Raw genomic sequence first — 18236 nt, 5'->3', positions numbered from 1 at the left:
CTTAATCGCTTCTGGTGCGAAGTTGTAGACCATGCCATCTTTTGATGTCGTCCTCCAAAATTTTATTGACCAGTTTGTGTTGTTTGACCATTGTTAAACCCTTGAACTTATCGCTGGTGATGTCAATTGCGAACATCGACCCGCAGCCACCGCTGACATCTTGAACATGCATGTTTTTAGGGCTTAATTGTTTCGACAGCTTATCAAAAATCAGTTTCTCCTCAGGAGTAGAAGACATTAATCTACGGGCTATCAGTCTGATCATCTTATCGGAACTATGGCCTCGTTAATAGATCTGCTGTTGCCGAATGTGAGCGAGTTTCGTTGGTCGGTCTACTTGAAATTTTCCACTCAGATAATATATATAATATAAAATCACACTGGGAAGAGCTTTAAAGCATGATCGTCAGAATTCACAGCCAAACAGAAGCTAATGCTGAGGCAAATTGTTCGCCAAATGAGTACTGCATCCAACAGAAGTATCGAGGGTCCCATTGCGCAAAGTATTAACCGGAAAGTTCGCGGAAGATTCCCAGATCTGCAGCATTTCGCGCTTTTCAATGATTCCTACAAACATGCTGGCCATCACGGTATGGCAGAGGCCGAAAACAAGATAGAGTCGCATTTTAGACTCGAAATTGTAAGCGATGGGTTCCAGGGCTTGACTTTGCCAAAAAGACACAGATTAATTTATAACTTGCTAGAAGATGAATTGCACAGCGGCTTGCACGCGTTACAATTACAGACAAGAACCAGCTCTGAACAAGCACGAAAACAATAAGGCCGGACTGGTTTCCATTGCCTTGAAATACCAACAGAACTCTTTTTTTTTTTGTATTCTTTTTTTGGATTCTTCTATGTAACTACGCCTGACACCCTATCGGCAGTCGGGGGATATGATATGCTGAGCACCAGTTAGCGGAGAAAGTTCTTCTAGTGGTCTTCTTTGAGGGAGTCCTCGTATTGTTCGAGCGTCAAAAGGTCCTCTTTTTGCAGGTCTTCAAGACTGTTGACCCTGACTTTGGCGATCCAGGCCTCGCCCAGTGGGTCCTGATTGATGAGCTGGGGGGAGTCGTTCAACGACTCGTTTACCTCGACCACAGTGCCAGCCACTGGCGAGTATATCTCGGACGCGGATTTCACAGACTCTAGGGAACCCAGAGAATCACCAGCTTCTAGTTCGGTATCGATTTCGGGCAGTTCCACGTATGTGGCATCGCCCAGAGCGTCTGCCGCGTACTTAGTGATACCGACGAAAGCGGTGCCATCTTGGTGAGCAGCGATCCATTCGTGCTGGGTAGTGTATTTGATGGCGGATGGTCCGGATTTTGAAAAAGTGAAAGGAGTCTGAGCGGTATTTAGTGCGTTTGTGGATTGAGCCCTGAGGAAAAGACGAGGTGTAGAACGAGCTGTAAGTCTCACCATAGATTGCGAACCGAAACGAAGCATTTTGAGATGTGTGTGAGCGGGGATGTAAGGTTGTAGCGTTCTAGATAGTGGATTTGACGGCAAATGAAACACTAGGATCTAAAACGAAACGATGGAGTTTGGATGGTTCGACTATCTTACGGGAATGGTAGTTGGGTTTTCATGTCTTATATATCAAACACTGTGATGATGCATTGAAGGTCTAGAGATAAAAAAGGGTCACGTGGATAAGATATCCGAAAGTTTGTGACTCGGCTAGAGGAAGGAGTCAAAAAAGTGGGCAGAAGCAAAGGAGACGAGTCACGAATACTGTCGCTATATGAGATTTTGATGCTCGTGACTTTTATCGCTAATCCATCATTGCACACGCATACCTAGTGGTAGCACTTAAGCTCCGTCAGTCGCTGATTGAGGTACTAAATAGATTTATCAAACGGCTCCTGGTACTTGATGCCTTCCGTTGTCAGGAACCTTGCTTCCTCCCGCCGGACGTCTGTCCTATGTCATATTCGCAGCTTGTAAAGCAATGAGCACTCGATTCGAAATAAGGCCCATAAATTCGACTTCGACAGTGCATCTTGATCTACTGTCAATTCAACCACCGTGTCGAGATTCCTTAGCTATCTCAGAAAGGTGCCAGACTCGCGCCCGGATTCGGGTCCTCGCGTAAACAGGATTCGAGATTTGGGCACGTGCAAGAGAAACTCAAGAGTAGCCTTATAAAATGATGATCAGGATCAGCGAGCACATTCATTCAGCTTCAGCGCTGACATTAAGCTATTTCTAATAGAAATGGTAACTTACCACCTTGTTGCTTGTGTTCAAAGACATGTAACAAGTCTTCAGGGGCCTCAATATCAAAATGAAACACCTCAAGTAAGTGAGCGCTGAAGCCATTCAGACATAAACTTGCTTACATTTATAAATCCCTAGATCACCTCAAGCCACTAGTAATTGGAAATGATAAGTGTTGATTGAGATTGGTAAACCATATGTGATAGTGCCAAATTGCGTAATCAGAAAATGACATATTAGTCCAAAATGACACATCAAGCGCTAAGGTGAAATGGACCAATCGTAGAGATATGAAGCAACAATACGTCAACGCTATGCAGAATTTGTAAGCAGTCCAGGACTTCTTTTGAGCGGTCTTTAATAATGACTGAGTTTTACGACGTTACCCATTGTTTGCTGTTTTTGCTCCAAGAATCGTTTAAATATTTGTGATTTGGTTAAACAGAATGTACCAAACTTATAACCAAAAGAGCCACGGAGAGATAAGTAAAATCCATAACCGTTTCCATTCACTGAGAGTAAACCATAACTGAGCAAACGAAGCAGATTAACAACTCGAACACTGACGTAGTCGGGCATCAATAAACTTATAACCAAAAGAACTACGGAGAGATAAGTGGAATTCATGAACCATATCCATTCGCTGAGAGGAAACCATAACTGAGCAAACGAAGCAGATTAACAACTCGAGCACTGCTGACGTAGTCGGTTATCAATAATAAGCCTGTTGCAAAGCTATGTGACTGGCTCTATCGGTGAGAATTGCACAACTCCCACCACACAGTAGACTGGCAATATCATACGGGGCAACGAGTACCACAACCATTTAATACGCGCACACACCTCTCCGCAGTCTTCCAGCCGCATATCACTCCGGTCTGTTTCGTGACGGTCCTGTCCTGAATCAAATCACTAAATACGAGCTGCCGTCGCCATATATTAATATTTTCATATATACATATTGACTCGAGGGCCCCTAACAGCGCAAGTCGAAACCCTTTTTTCAAGCTGCGGCGTTCTCTAGACGACCCTTTTTCCAACAGAGTTCAAATATCTCGATCTTCACAGGCTTTCACACCGCGTTCAATCCAATTTGGGTCCATCAATCGTCCTACAAACCTAACCAGAGCTGCGGCCAAAGCACACTTTCACCACGACCCAACACACCTCCACCACGACCCAATCTTCACACACACGCTATGGTTTCACGTCCTAACAACCATGTCATCTCCCCTCAGGTGTTGTTGCTTCATCGCGATCACTTCGTTTAGATCCAAATTCAACACCGAGCCAAGCTCTTTATTTATTCCCGACGTAGTTTTCCGTTTTCAACCATCTCAGCGTGGTGTGTTTCCCTCTGGCCTTGAGAAGAAGAGGGAAAAAAACAAAAAAAAAAAACTCTTGGAAAAATTAGGGGCGCCTGAGGAACTCGACAACCGGGCTATAAAAGGAGCAAACAAAGACTCGAGCCCACAGACATTGTAACATTTTTGATTTGATATTTGTGTGCCGCCGTTACAACAAACAAAAGAACATTCAACGCAATGGCACCGAGCTAGGTAAGAGCTTAGCGGCTTGACGAATGCAGGTGTAAGTAGTATAGACAGACTTTAGACAGACTTTAGACAGACTTTAGACAGACTTTAGACACACTCTAGACACACTTTATTTTTTGTTTTTGTGATTATAAAGTATTGGTTGGGGTCGCTAAAAGCGGCTCCCAAAAACGCATAATCTATCGACGCTGCGGTGCTGCTGGCGGCACATTGTGGCTAGCACGGTCCCTTTTCATTGGTTCGCTCTTGAGGCTTCATTGAAGGGATCGCTCCCAGGGCGCTTAGCAACTAGATCAACGACGATTTCGTTACCATTGATCGATCTTACCAATTATTAATACATGCCACAAAAGCGAAAATATTGGATCTGTGTCTCCGTGCACGGCAGGACCACAGGACAAAAATCACGAGTGTACTCGAGTACACATTTGTTCACGTGACATTATTTCCCCTCGGCGATGAGAGCCAGCTTTTCCCCGATATCGTTTTTGGTTACCCGGCGATCCGGCCCCACCGGCCCCAAAAAAAAAGAAACCAACGAATGTACTGGAAGAGCCCCGAAATTTTCACAGGACGCGGGGATCGTCTTCGGAACATTGCTTTTCCCTTTCTTTTTGTTTTCTTTTCCTCCTTTCCCTTCCTTCCCGTTTCTTTCTTTTTTTCCTCCCTTTCTATTTTCGCGATAGGGGCCCGGCTCCAGCTTCTGGGCGAGAGTAAGGCTGGGCCAAGAACCCGGAGCACGCGCTCAATCTCCCTTCTTTCCAACCTGAATGCTACTCACAATTTGAGAGGTTCGTATTGTGTGTTGTTTTGTGTGGTGGTATTGTGTGGTGGAATTGTGTGCGTTGTGAATTTTGAAAAATGAATTTCGAATTTCGAATTGGGCATTAAGAAATTTGAATTGTGATATTGAGATAGAACTAGTTACCTGAGACTTTTCACACACTGATAAAAGCCAAACTAGCGGTTTGACTGCGTCTGTTTTGCATCACAGGAACATTAGACCTCATTTTGTCTGTTGAAACCTTCAACAGGGTCAACAAAGGAAGACAAACGGATACCCACAGTAAACCTGCACTTGACTATAACACCCCCTCTCCCCCCATCCCTCTCCCTCCATCTGGGACTTGCAGGACTGACATCTGAAACATGAGAACAGTTTTCGCCGTGAACAAGCCCGAGTTGTGCCATGAGCTGTTTGAGCATTTTGCAGGGTGCAACGTGGTGCATCTCTCATCGGTGAGTGAACTCCTGGTGTATTTGTACGCCCACAGGCTCTCGGGTGAAGACACATTTGAGCGGACGTTGTCGCTAGTCGTCCACCAGCAGCCACAGCGTGATTCCCAGAGCAGCTCAGATCCAGAGCTGGAGTCAATTACCACTGCGGAACTGGCGTATCTGGTGCAGAAACAATTTCCCTGTTTCAGTCTCAGCGTTACAGCTCCCGCAGAAGTGCCAAAAGCCTTGAAACACCTGCGTGAGTGCGCTTCCCTATACGCCAGCCGTTTGGCAAGAGTCTCCACCTGGATGTACAACAATTACGAAGGCTGCAAGAAACCATTCACAGGCCACGAGACCCACAATGCTTGTCAACAAGATGAAACGACTCCCAACTCATCTTCTTGCTCTGCAAACGTGTATACAATGCTTTCCCATCTTACACGAGTACGCAACAACAGTCATCAAAGTGCGGGTCTGCCATGCACGAAACTCATCTCCACCGCTCTCAATCTTCGAGATTTGATCATTCTACCGAAGGATAAAGTCTCGAGCGACCACTACTGGAAACTCATTTCTACTTGGGATTTCTGTGCCATGAGTCTTTCGACCTCAGAGCTTATATGGTGCAGTTATCTGATTCTTAAAAAAGTTGCGCATGACGCCAACTTTCATATTTCAGACAACGACCTATTCTTATTTCTGTTGAGCTTGGAGGCTTCTTACCATCAGGGCAACAAGTTTCACAGTTTTAGACATGCCGTCGACGTTATGCAAGCCACTTGGCAGCTATGTTGCCATTTGAAGTCTCATTTCGAAAAAAATTCCTCCATACTAGTCGTCTGCGTTGCGGCCATTGGTCACGACGTTGGACATCCAGGTACAAATAACGCTCTTATGTGCGATCCAATTTCACCCGTTGCCAAATTGTACAACAAGGCTTCCGTGCTTGAAAACTTTCATACCGAAATCTTCTCAGATCTCCTCCAAGAACATTGGCCCCAGATCTTGCAACAGAAAACTATCTTGTCCGATACCATTTTGGCTACCGACATGGCCTTGCATTCGCAATATGTGCAGTTAATGGATGCGGGTCCCTCGAAACTACCAAGTCTACTGTCATTGATTCTAAAGGCCGCGGATATATCAAACGTCACCCGTCCTCTACATATCTCTACCAACTGGGCAGTCTTAATCACTTGCGAGTTCAGTGAATGTGCCGCACTCTTGAAGTCAATTCAGAACAATGATATTTATGGGCACAAGGTGACGGATTGCGACGAACCTATTCCGGATTGCATAGAAAGCATTTTGATAAAATATCCATCCATACCAAAGGGTCAGCTTCTGTTCATTAATGCATTTGCAGAAAGTTTATTTGCCGGTTTAGCAGAATGTTTTCAAGAGCTGAGGTTTTTGCATAATAATGTTCAGGCAAACAAGAAATTTTGGGAAGGGAAATGTAAATAAGGTGTTTTTGTTCATATAGTATAAACGGTTAAAGCAACTTGATAATATCTGTATTGTTCCTTCCTTAGTCCTAACCTAACTTTGCTGAGGTGTAGGGATCAACATCGTGAAATTGAGAAGAAGAGGGCACACTAGTCTAGGTTATAAGTTCAAGTCTTTTTGTAGTGTTAGATATACACCTTTAAAATGCATTAGAGTCGATGAGGCCGCGCTCTTTGTGATCTCTCACCACAGAAAAGGCCTTCAAAAGCTTTCTTCTGGCTCCCAGAGCGGAGACACCCAAAGCTGCCAATGAATCGTCATTCAAATAAATCAAGTCGACCCAAGATTTCCCATTGAGTGCATCCGAGTATTTGTGAAGTCTCAAAGATTTCAACCATGCAGGGATGTTGTTCAAAAGTTTCGGATCCGTCAAGGTCTTGGGGTTCATCGAGGAAGATGACGACGATCCAGTGGACCCTGTTGGGGAGCTCATACCATTGTGGGGCGCCGTTTTAGGTTGTGATGGCGACTTTTTTGGTATTTGTTTCCCAGGGGTACCAAATTTCTTTCTTAGCTGTGGGTCAGCGGAACGTGGCCTGTGGGTGAGATCATTTATGTAGTCGTAGATCGGCTGTCCATTTGAATGAGTTTGAGGTAAGGGAGACCACTGCCGATTCATGCTATGATCAAGGTTATTGTTCAAAAGAGAGTCCAGGGTCAAAGGTTGTGGTGTGAGACCTCTATCGGGCATGGGTGCTATGACTTGCGGCGATCTTACGCTGGGGGAAATGTACCCCGAGCTAATCAGACTGTCCAGTTTCAGTTTGGTGTGTTGCAAGACTTCCTCGTTCAACGAAGACAGAAGATTATCCATGACTGAGTTTTGTTGGGCTGAAGATAGCATCAGCATCCACGAGCAAAGCTGATTCACGTCGTGTGTGAAGTTAACCATGTTGGTAGGAGCAGGAGCGGGCAATTGACCCATGCTGCTTGTGGGCCTTGTGAACGAATCCAAAAACATGGAGCCATTTGGTTGCAACATTGGAGATACGACAGCAGGTCCGGCTGCTGAGCGTTGTGTGTGATCCATGAGCATGCTTTGTTGCTGGTCCAACAGATCGTTGAGGGAAAGATGCTGAGACGAAAGTTGAGGGCTGAGTGGCATATGCGAGCCGTTGTTTTTGTCGCCGGGTGGTCCCGCACTATGGATGCTATTCATGGCTGTAGACTGTGGAGACAGTAGTACAGCTCCAGGATGCACTCTTCGCGGCATTCCACCGACTGGAGAGTGCACCCGTGTGGGGAGACCCAAACTTTCTTGTTGCTGGAACATAGTCAATTGAGCTCAAAAGGTTTCCAAGACACGCACACAAACACACACAAGACCAGAACGTGAATACTAGTGATTTTCTTTGAAAGAAAAATGGACCAAAATCAAAAAAAAAAAGACCTGCTCTCTCTCTATATATGTATCTCTTTTCTTCTACCTGTAGAAGCAAAGTTTGAGATCTCTTAAGGTACAGCAAGGAACGCCCGATTAAACGACTGGATAAGTAACCGTTGCTTCTTTACTTGGTCTTCCCCAAAAACTCGGAAACTCGTCTTTTGATGATTCTTTCGACCAGTTCGCGAAACCCGATTCTTCTATACTTTTCTATGGTCTATTTCAATGCCCTTTTAAACAGCGATTAGAAGCGTTCTCAAAAGGCCTTTCACACTGACGGATTGTTTGCAATCTTGCTGGTGTAGTTGGCTGAGATTTTGGATAGAAACGTTGACATTTCAATGGACGAGATGAGCATTTGAAAATAATTTTTCACTTTCCCGTGAAAAATTATTTCGTGAATAACGATTGTATAAATTAATAAATTTGACAAAAAAAAAGAAAGAAGAAAAATTGAGAGATCGAGTAGAGTACTCGAGTACGACGACAGTTTAAAATGAATTAAAGGTAACGACGCTAGTCTCCCGATGAGAAACCAGACAGTAGGTGATGATGGTAAGAAGAAGTGGAAGCGTTGGCGTGCAATGAGCTGGAGGGAGGTTCACAATCGAAGTTGCTGATGGAAAGTGTGGTTTAAATTTGTATATAAATTTTGGATAGCTTTTTGGCAGAAGCTTTTGAGACGTCAGGTTCAGCGTTTTGCGTGTCGTACATACTTCCTGTCTTGTATGTATTGTTGTTGAGCAGATCGATTCGTGTTTGTGGCGCACCTTGTTTTCAAACCTTATGGTGGAACAAAACGATGCTCTTGACTGTCGTATTTTGCTGTTTCTCTGTTGCTGTCGCAGAAGCCCACTTCCTCAAAAGAATTTGTTCAGTATGGATTCGCAGTTCTCTTTCACGGATTCGTCCTCATCCCGCATGGCTAACAAAAGTTTTTGAATAAAAGGCTTTACTGGAGGTCTAAACATAAGCATGAATTTGAGCGATTGAAATCCTAATGAGCCTCGAAGCGGGTCTAGGCAGATAGATTTGATTTTTTCGATGTGCAGCTGAGTCAACCGAGGTAACTCACTCACTAGTCTAATAAACAAACGCCTATGTGAGGACTCCAAGACCGGCATCAGAGCATCCAAAACTTTCAACGACCATTCGTCGTAAATCGGCGTTTCTTTGGAATCGCTGCCATTCTGCAAGGACTCGAAGTACCACTCCTCGCTCAGCCATTCGATTACAACATCGACGCGGCCGCCAAAATCGTCTAAGAAGTATTCGTAAATAGCAAGTCTTGCAGTGTTGCTCATTTCACTATTATGAACTAGCCCTCGAGTGGCTAATCTGGTCAACAATGTCAACCAAGACGTCTTGCTATTCCATTTCATAAGTCTGACTTTGTGGAGAAGGTTGTCAGGCGCCTCATCATACGTATCTTCCTCTGCCTCTGCTTTTCTAACATCAAGTATGTGTTCTAAGATCCGCGCGAAATGTTCCTTTTTCTCCTCCTCAGACATCGGAGTGGGAGGCGCTAGGATAAAGTCTTGTTTGTCTTCGTCTTCGGAAATTTCCTCATCCTCGAGCGGTTTTGATGTTTCTTGTCTTTTAGCTAGCTGTGTGGCATCAGTTCCGTCCTCAAGAGGACGTTTTACCGGTGCTTCAGGACGTGAGGCTTTGTTCATGAGATCAGTATAACGAGAAGCAACTATGGACAATCCTGTAATGACCTTATTCGTGTCACTTTGATAAAGCGACTCTGTGCATAATTTTGCAATTACATTTGCTGGTAGTTTGGAAATATCTATCTCCGAGTGCTTACTGTTCATGAGAGAGAAAGCCGATGCATATGTATTGTCAATAGCGACTGGCGATGTATTGAAGAACCCGGTAGATGAGCTCTTGGCCAAAGTGTATTCTTGTAAAGCTTGCAATAATTGCATCTCTGGAGACAGTCTAGAGGGTTGTGGGGTTTCAGCTTTTGCCGCAGCCGCCTGATTTGATGATTTTACAAAAGCAATGTATTTTGCTCTTTCGCGCGCTGGCATCTTTCGCTCGACTTGTTTAGGTTCAAAATTCAAGATGCCTTTGGATTTGGTTTCCTCGCCGATTACGTGAAGAGTCTGAGAAATCTTGGATAGCTTAGCGTGATATTGAGATGTACTACCAGAGTTTTTTATCAGCTGTGATTTCAGACCAAACTGAACAAATATTTTATAGCATCGCTCCACGAATCTTTTCGCCAATCGATATTGTAAAACCTTTTCCGAGTCCTGTTGATATTTGTTGTCCACGTTAAACCTCAAAATACCCACCAAGATATGACTTGTGGCTTGGGGCCGTTGCTTCATAATGAAGGCCAAACAGTTGAGTACCCCCATGAACAAGGTTGAAACCATCATTGGTTCTTCAGAAAGATATCCCAACAGATAGCCTAGCAGTTTCTTAGCTCCTGATCCAAGTTGAGTTTTAGGTGGAATAACAGGGTGTGACTCGGGTAGCGAAGCAAATCCACTGCCCGAAGGTCCCTGCGTATGTGTGATGACCACTGTTGAGATAAATTTGATAATTGCCAGCTTCACACCTAGGGATCGGGCGTGGTCGTTGAGAAGATCTTCCGTTGGCGACAACGGATAAGGCGTTTTCCACTTGGATATAATGAAGCTTTTGAACTGGTCCATAGCATCCCATAGTTCTTTATTTGAAGTTTTAGCGACTAAATCAAAAAGCCATTCGTAGCATCGACTAAAACCCAAAATACAATTTTGAACTGTGATATGGTCTAGTGAATTTCGGCACATTTGTGATAATGTCGGCAAATGTTGCGACGAAATGAAAGGCTTTTCGCTCGAGGCAACTTCTTCATGATTGAGTACATCCATAAACAACCTGGAACATAGTCTGCCCAATTCTGCGGATGGGTTTGCAGCGGAGCGATACAACGACATAGCGGTCTCTAAAACCTTCGGAAGCATTGTTCCCGGCTTATTTTGCATGGCCAGCGTCCTGGCCTGAGCCAATTGGGACACTTCAGTTGACATAGCCCAACAACAGTCCTATTCTTAACCTTGTTTTGGTATTCTTTTCGCATCTCATCGTCCAAACCAGGAACTTTTCATTTAGATATATTAATTAGGTTGTTGTTAACGGTATAATGATTTCGTATGTGAGAAACTCAGAATTCGACCAGAGAAGAAGCCATCAAAATAGCAGAGGCAGTAGCGAAAAGAGATGAAAAGAATTGTCAAAAATAGAAGACATTAGAAGAGACTCTCTAAGAGGGATTGAAACGATGTTTTGGAATATATTTATGCGTTGAAATAAAATGGTCGCTTTGTACGGATGTGACGCTCGTGAACCATGGGACGAAACAATACGTTACTGGATAGTTGGTAATACCTGGACTACTCTCACAGCAAATCTGAAGCATTGTTAGAGTCAACGACATTATTTGAACTCGACTTGCCCAAAAATTCCATATTTCCAGCCGTCAATTCTGACGCCAGTTTGCTTCCGTCACCAGTAGCCCGTGGTTGATGCGAGGATGAGATATGACGTTTCTAACCCGGCAGAATAGATTTTGAATGTGTTTTGAAGACGCATCGGGTTCAAATACTTTGATTCTTAACGAATAAAATTGATGATCTTTGTCAAGTATCTAGCTTGATGTCCTTCCCAACAACAGATTCGAAGGCGTTTCAGTATGTGCGTGTGTGTGTGTGTGTGTGTGTGTGGATTCGAAGGTCGCAGCCTCACAAGCTGCACCTTTTCTAAGTCCAGCGAAAACTCCATGTTATGCACCCTTTTGCACACATGCCCCGCATCGCAGCCCTTGAGAAATGTGTCTAGCTTGATGAATGTGGAGACCGCTAAAACCTTCCTCAAAACTCATTCAGCCCTTGCTGGGACGCTGTCACATCATTCTGTGCTTCTAGGCACGACATCGATCAAAAAATCAAACATATCACTCTTTAACAACGCCTGCGCGATATCGCTCTTTTGCAACGTTCTTCTCTTGTGTTCTTCAGCAATGCACCACGCTCTCAATGTCAGCTCTGTGATGAAAATCTCACACGCTTTGGCAAAGAGGATGGGTGCTTCTGCACTTATCATTCGGACGTCTTCATCAGTTTTCATGACTTTTTTGATCCGTGCCAAGGGCAACGAGTGTGACTTGAAATCGTCCTGGAACTCACTGCCTGGCTCGTTAGTCATTTCGATCTCATTAATCAACTCTTGCCAATATTGAATCGTAATCTCAAGATAGCTACCAACCAAACCTTGTGCGACATTCCGAAAAACGTCAACCTCTTCTTCTTCAGGTTGCACGTCCATTGCGATGCTATTTAAGTAAAACGGACTTGAACGTGTTGTGTTTTGTTCTAGCGATGAGCTGCGTAACTTTATTTCAATATCTTACTTTCAATAATCTTATTGATAAACGCAGCTTGCAAGCACCTATATCTTTATCACAGAAGACACTCTAAAGCGACCAAAGAGGTTTCAATCAAGGCTAAATCACGTCGTGGAATGCGCCAATTTCAATCCTTCAGTAGCACCGTCGAATCAAGTTCACTAGAGCCTCAAAAGCCGGCCAGTTCGGTCGATCTTTATGCAGAACCGGAGAACTTCTTGGAAATCGAAGTTGCGAACCCGAAAACGCATTTACCGCACAATGATCAACGTGGAATGTATACAGACTATGAAATAATCTGTCGAACCAACTTGCCGTCATTTTCAAAACGTTTAAGCAATGTTCGTAGACGATACTCTGAATTTGAGCTTTTTCGCAAATGTTTGCTTAAGGAACTTTCGCTTTCTAGTCATCCCAAAGTCGTTGTGCCAAATCTACCGGGAAAGATTATCCTGGGCAACCGTTTCAGTGATGAGGTTATAGAAGAACGCAAGGAGGATCTCAACAAGTGGATGAACGCGGTGGCAGGCCACCCGTTGCTACAAACCGGATCCAAAGTGCTCGTTAGATTTATCGAGAATCCGAAATTTACAGGTTAAGGTAGAGTCGGGGTCTCAACTCCATGGGACAGAGTGTATTGTAAGAACCAGGAACATAACCCGGAATGTTTCCAGGGTTAGGGTGCCAATGACCACCAGATTTGAGATTTTCGAGAAACTTTGAGATCAGATCGAGGGTGAATGAACAGTATGGTGTCACTAGTAGTACGTGGATACGCCTTGTGGGACCAGGAAGCCTTGGAGAGGAAGGCCGGTTTTCGATACTCTACGTGGTACTGATTCTCGACGACTCACCCGTTAAGCGTGACATATAACATCTTAACTACAAGGATGATACTGTCGGTCTAGCATACTGATCATATTCACCGTTTGAAAGTAATAAAAGTGCACTATGCTGTTACAACAAGCACCCGCAGCTATCACAATCGGAAACAGTGATATCTAGACCAGATTATGGGTGCATTTTGGAAATGCAAGGGGAATTATCGAGCCTCGAATGAAGTGACTGATAAATCTTAAAGTGAGTATACGTGATCATGTTTCTGAATTGAGTCGTTGCCGTGATCATGGATCATTTGACTGGCCTCATTTTAGTATTTCGGAAAAGGTTTTCACAGTTTGTATTTCAGTGGTGATCGTCCCTCTTTCTCATCTTATCTACCTTCAATCTACGTATTACAAGTCTATGAAAAATTGTAACAAATTTTGAATTTGAAGTTTGTCAAACCACCAAGCTGGATGCTAGTCCATGAATATGAAAGAATCTTGATCATTTTCATTTTATTGGCAATCTAAAGGTACTATGTGAGAGAGCAGAATTTGTTTGCGGGGTTTTTATTCGGTCTGTGTCTCCATTAAAGCAAAGATTCAAACTGCTATGCTCGGTGCAGCATACCTAACCAAGAGTGCCTCGCCCTCTTCGCTGAGCTTGACTTGCTTACAATTGAAGTACATCTAACAACTTCAATATCACTCTGTACTAATCTGTCGCAGCACATATAATACACAGAGCAATTCCTCATAAATCTCGAATCTGAGCGTCTTTACATCCGAAATTCAGCTACTCCACAGTTATTCAAATGGTCAGGACCTCACCTCTTCCCGCAAAAGGCGGATTTAATGGAAAATAAGATTTTGCGATATCTGAGCCGTAAAACACGGTTTGAAAAGCCCAAAAAAAAAGACGGAATAAACCCTCATAAAACGAACAGTAGTTACTGAGCTAATGTGTCATAGCTACTTAAATTATTACCATCATCGTCTCTTTAAAATCACACTTCTTCAACCGTCTGAAGTTCTCGTATCACGATACATACATTATTACCAGTAATACTGCAATATTTAGAAATGTGATGATGATGACAATGAAAGCTACGAACAACAACTCAAATAACTCGTTTGTGCCCGTTAAAAACTCGATTTGCACGGTTGAATAGCTTGCTGGGAGTTCAGAATGAAGAAGTCAACTTTGCTGTCGATTGACGCTTTTGCAAAGACCGAGGAAGACGTGAGAATCCGAACCAGAACAGGCGGCATTATAACGCTGTCATGCGTTATGGTAACGCTAATGCTGCTCTATAGTGAGTGGAGACAACTCAACAAGGTGATTATACGTCCAGATTTGGTTGTAGACCGTGACCGCCATCTGAAGCTCGATTTGAACATGGACGTGACATTCCCAAATCTTCCATGCTATCTGCTCAATTTGGACGTCTTGGACAGCTCTGGCGAAACACAATTGGACCTTTTGGAAAGTGGATGGAGCAAAACAAGACTGGATTCGTCGGGTCAAAGTTTGGGTACCGAAAAGTTCAAGGTTGGAGAGGAGGATGGAGTTCAACCGACCGACGAAAATTACTGTGGACCTTGCTACGGTGCTAGAGATCAAAGTCAAAACGAAGGAAAGCCAAAAGAAGAACAGGTATGCTGCCAAACATGTGAGGATGTGCGTACGGCGTATGCAAATGCGCAATGGGCCTTCTTCGATGGCAAAGACATTGAACAATGCGAACGTGAGGGCTACGTTGAAAAGGTCAACAAGCATATCAACGAGGGCTGCCGAATTAAGGGCAAAGCTAAGCTCAATAGAATTGAGGGGAGCATGCATTTTGCTCCAGGTAAAGCCTATCGTAATGCGCGCGGCCATTACCATGATGTATCGCTTTACGATAAAAACCACAATTTGAACTTCAACCACATCATCAACCACCTCAGCTTCGGCCAAGAACTGAACGAGATTGCCACAGAGAGTGTATCAACTGCTCCCTTGGATGGCAAAACTGTGAAACCAGACATCGACACGCACTTTCATCAGTTTACGTATTTTTTGAAAATCGTGCCCACCCGGTTCGAACATCTCGACGGTACGAAATTGGAGACCACACAATTCAGCGCCACATATCACTCCCGCTCCATTCACGGTGGAACGGACGAAGACCATCCCAACACGCTTCACGGTCGCGGTGGGTGGCCCAGTCTTTACGTGAATTTCGAGATGTCTCCGCTCAAAGTCATCAACAGACAACAGCATGCACAAACCTGGTCCGGTTTCATATTGAACTGTATAACCAGTATTGGTGGCATTCTCGCAGTGGGCACTGTGGTTGACAAGGTGACATACAAGGCCCAAAGGTCGCTTTTGGGCAAAAAGAGCGCTTGAAAGACAGATAAGAATAAGAACTTTTGCAGTACAGAAGTTAAAAAAGTCATAAAGTTCCTGAGACTCAGACCCTAAAAACAATTCTCAAGAAAGATCAGATATCTGTTGACCTGTAATTTTAAGAAACTGATAAAAGTACACTCAAAACTAAACTAAATGATGTTACAATTTGTTGAAAAAAAGATAAGAGTAAACTCGACCCGCTGAATGTGCTCACCATAGTCTCAATACCAGTCAAGTTCCATGAAGGCCCTGATCGCATACTGGCGCCGACATCACCGAAATCGTTTTTTGACGCTACTCGTTCACAACGATACTATTCTCCGGTCGTTAAATTCTCGAACTCATCTCTATGAAATAGTATATACAACCAGACTGGTGGAGGAAGGACTCGAGGATCTTCAGAGTTTGAAACCCTTGAGTTCGTCGATCGTGTATCGCCAAACATCGCGTATGGCTATTCAATCGCAATCGACAGTGTCGCTACCGACACTGGTAACGCAATCAACGCAAAGCTTACTGAACAGACGTGTCACGAATGAAGACTCTCTATACCATATATGTTTGACGGTGAAGAAGCGGCTCGAGCAGTTGCCGCAAATTAAACCATATTTGAACCTTGCACATACCAGCAGCGAACTTCTGAGCGAAAAACAAGCACTTTTGTTGTCGCAGCAGCAGCAATTGAACAATCAGAGGCATTCCAACATCGGACCTGGTGTAGGAAATCTTTCTAATACGAATACAAATGGTACAAAATCTGTGGGCGATAGACGTATCAGTGCAATTTCCAACGGTAGTTTCTCCGATGATTTGGATCTGTCGAACCTGACTATCGAAGAAACGGTCGTAACTTTCAGTATGGGTATCTTGCCTATTACCATGGACTGCGATCCAGTAACGCAGTTGGCACATCTTTTCCAGCAGGGTTCACCATTGTGCATAATATTCAATGCAGTCAAACCTCAGTTCAAGCTGCCCGTGGTTTCATCAGACGACCAAAAAATATGCAAGAAATCGATATACGATTTTATTCTAGCTTGCAAGAGATATTTCACTTTCAGCGACGAAGAGCTTTTCACCATTTCAGACGTATATTCCAATACCACGGACCATTTCATCAAGGTGTTGGATGTGGTGGAAACGTTAATAAACTCTGCTCCGCAAGTGTTCCCGCACATACCATTCGAAGAGCTACGATGGATGAATACAGATCAAGGAAAGATTGTGCGTGAATTTGTTGAAACTGAGCGAAAGTATGTTTACGACATGGAGATTTTGAATCAGTACCGAAATCAACTTTTGCATAGAGGTATAATCAGTTCTGAAGAGCTGAAAATGCTTTTCCCAAACATTAATGATATTATAGACTTTCAAAGAAGGTTCCTCATATCTCTCGAGATAAACGGACAGGTAGAGGCAAATAAGCAACGGATTGGAGCTCTTTTTATGCACTCAAAGCATTTCTTCAAGCTTTACGAACCTTGGTCAATTGGTCAAAATGCTGCCATAGATTTCATTTCGTCGAGCTTCGACAAGATGCAAGGATCGGATTTTGTTATTGCCAATAAGCTAGAACTTCAATCCTTTCTTCTGAAGCCAGTACAAAGACTGTGCAAATATCCTCTGTTACTCAAAGAGCTTTTACAGCAATCGACATCGAGCGCAAACTCCAAAGAACTAGAGTTGGCGTGGGACATATCGAAAAGTATTGCACGTAGCATCAATGAGAATCAGAGAAGGACCGAAAATCACGAAATTGTCAAGAAACTTTATGATCGCGTCGTAAATTGGAAAGGATACCGCATTGCCAAATTTGGCGAGCTATTATATTTCGATAAGGTGTCCATATCAACAGGAAACGCGAATGAATCCGATCACGACTTTGAAGTATATCTTTTCGAAAAGATCATCATTTTATTCAGCGAAATGGTCCAAAAAAAGGTCAACAGCATATCGCTCAAAAAGAAAGCCAGTACCACATCATCGTCGACACTACATCTTTCAGGTAGTGGCAATAGTAATGCTAACTCTCCTGGTGGACCAAACGACTCCAAGCTAGATCTTAGAGGCCGTATCATGATTGTAAACCTCAACAAAGTGAATCCAATGGAATCCCGCGCTCTCAATATCATATGGGAATCTCCAAAAGAACATGGGAATTTTATTTTAAAGTTCAGAAACGAAGAGACCAGGGACAATTGGCATAACTGTCTCCAAACTCTTTTGCGACAAGTTCGAAGTGAGTCTCTTAAAAGTAGCAGCAGCAACAGTGATCGTTCATCTTATTCGTCTACGACGTACTACCCGCATAATAGTATGAGTTCGTTGACCAGCAACCCGAATAGAAGAATTTCTGACGTGCTGCCGCGACATCAAACGCATCAATCATTTGAAAACGAATATCGTTCTATCTCGGAGAGTTATAGGTCATCGATACCCGAGACTACGCTTCTCGTGAGAATAGCCTTTCAAAATGACTTTTACACTGTTCTGGTTGAAATAAACTCTGGCATTGACAATTTATTGAGCATTATCAAAAGAAAACTGACCCACGCTGGGAACATTTCGAAGATAAAGTATCAGGATGAGGACGGTGACTTTGTGATGCTAGAGAGCGAAGATGATTGGAATGTAGTCAAAGACATGCTAAGGGAAAGCAGTGAGCGCATTCTGAATGTCTGGGCATTCGCTTAGAAAATGAAAACTTTTGAATGAT

At 43.6% G+C, this 18236-nt stretch overlaps 10 protein-coding genes across 10 annotated transcripts; 5 read left to right on the top strand and 5 right to left on the bottom strand.

Annotated features, from left to right (window-relative positions):
* Position 1: 1 nt before the first annotated feature.
* BOL3 (LALA0S14e01266g1_1) lies at positions 2 to 265 on the bottom strand (the record flags this gene model as incomplete). The annotated part of the gene is made up of 1 exon (XM_022771855.1): positions 2 to 265. One exon carries the CDS (start codon positions 263 to 265, stop codon positions 2 to 4), a length of 264 nt encoding a protein of 87 aa, XP_022631076.1.
* A 168-nt stretch (positions 266 to 433) lies between these two features.
* Positions 434 to 781, top strand: BOL1 (LALA0S14e01244g1_1; the record flags this gene model as incomplete). The annotated part of the gene is made up of 1 exon (XM_022771844.1): positions 434 to 781. One exon carries the CDS (start codon positions 434 to 436, stop codon positions 779 to 781), a length of 348 nt encoding a protein of 115 aa, XP_022631075.1.
* A 152-nt stretch (positions 782 to 933) lies between these two features.
* Positions 934 to 1449, bottom strand: GCV3 (LALA0S14e01222g1_1; the record flags this gene model as incomplete). The annotated part of the gene is made up of 1 exon (XM_022771833.1): positions 934 to 1449. One exon carries the CDS (start codon positions 1447 to 1449, stop codon positions 934 to 936), a length of 516 nt encoding a protein of 171 aa, XP_022631074.1.
* A 3479-nt stretch (positions 1450 to 4928) lies between these two features.
* Positions 4929 to 6467, top strand: PDE2 (LALA0S14e01200g1_1; the record flags this gene model as incomplete). Its single annotated transcript, XM_022771821.1, has 1 exon — positions 4929 to 6467. One exon carries the CDS (start codon positions 4929 to 4931, stop codon positions 6465 to 6467), a length of 1539 nt encoding a protein of 512 aa, XP_022631073.1.
* A 181-nt stretch (positions 6468 to 6648) lies between these two features.
* VTS1 (LALA0S14e01178g1_1) lies at positions 6649 to 7782 on the bottom strand (the record flags this gene model as incomplete). Its single annotated transcript, XM_022771810.1, has 1 exon — positions 6649 to 7782. The coding sequence occupies one exon, from the start codon at positions 7780 to 7782 to the stop codon at positions 6649 to 6651; it is 1134 nt and encodes a 377-aa protein (XP_022631072.1).
* Positions 7783 to 8753: 971 nt separating this feature from the next.
* On the bottom strand, positions 8754 to 10925 carry PTA1 (LALA0S14e01156g1_1; the record flags this gene model as incomplete). The annotated part of the gene is made up of 1 exon (XM_022771799.1): positions 8754 to 10925. The coding sequence occupies one exon, from the start codon at positions 10923 to 10925 to the stop codon at positions 8754 to 8756; it is 2172 nt and encodes a 723-aa protein (XP_022631071.1).
* An 877-nt stretch (positions 10926 to 11802) lies between these two features.
* On the bottom strand, positions 11803 to 12219 carry HAP5 (LALA0S14e01134g1_1; the record flags this gene model as incomplete). The annotated part of the gene is made up of 1 exon (XM_022771788.1): positions 11803 to 12219. The coding sequence occupies one exon, from the start codon at positions 12217 to 12219 to the stop codon at positions 11803 to 11805; it is 417 nt and encodes a 138-aa protein (XP_022631070.1).
* A 195-nt stretch (positions 12220 to 12414) lies between these two features.
* SNX3 (LALA0S14e01112g1_1) lies at positions 12415 to 12897 on the top strand (the record flags this gene model as incomplete). Its single annotated transcript, XM_022771777.1, has 1 exon — positions 12415 to 12897. The coding sequence occupies one exon, from the start codon at positions 12415 to 12417 to the stop codon at positions 12895 to 12897; it is 483 nt and encodes a 160-aa protein (XP_022631069.1).
* A 1414-nt stretch (positions 12898 to 14311) lies between these two features.
* Positions 14312 to 15517, top strand: ERV46 (LALA0S14e01090g1_1; the record flags this gene model as incomplete). The annotated part of the gene is made up of 1 exon (XM_022771766.1): positions 14312 to 15517. The coding sequence occupies one exon, from the start codon at positions 14312 to 14314 to the stop codon at positions 15515 to 15517; it is 1206 nt and encodes a 401-aa protein (XP_022631068.1).
* Positions 15518 to 15970: 453 nt separating this feature from the next.
* Positions 15971 to 18214, top strand: CDC24 (LALA0S14e01068g1_1; the record flags this gene model as incomplete). The annotated part of the gene is made up of 1 exon (XM_022771755.1): positions 15971 to 18214. One exon carries the CDS (start codon positions 15971 to 15973, stop codon positions 18212 to 18214), a length of 2244 nt encoding a protein of 747 aa, XP_022631067.1.
* Positions 18215 to 18236: the final 22 nt, after the last annotated feature.

Source organism: Lachancea lanzarotensis, scaffold LALA0S14 (genome assembly GCF_000938715.1).
Source record: "Lachancea lanzarotensis genome assembly LALA0, scaffold LALA0S14, whole genome shotgun sequence".
Lineage (NCBI taxonomy): Eukaryota > Fungi > Ascomycota > Saccharomycetes > Saccharomycetales > Saccharomycetaceae > Lachancea > Lachancea lanzarotensis.
This window is presented reverse-complemented; position numbering and strand designations above follow the sequence as displayed.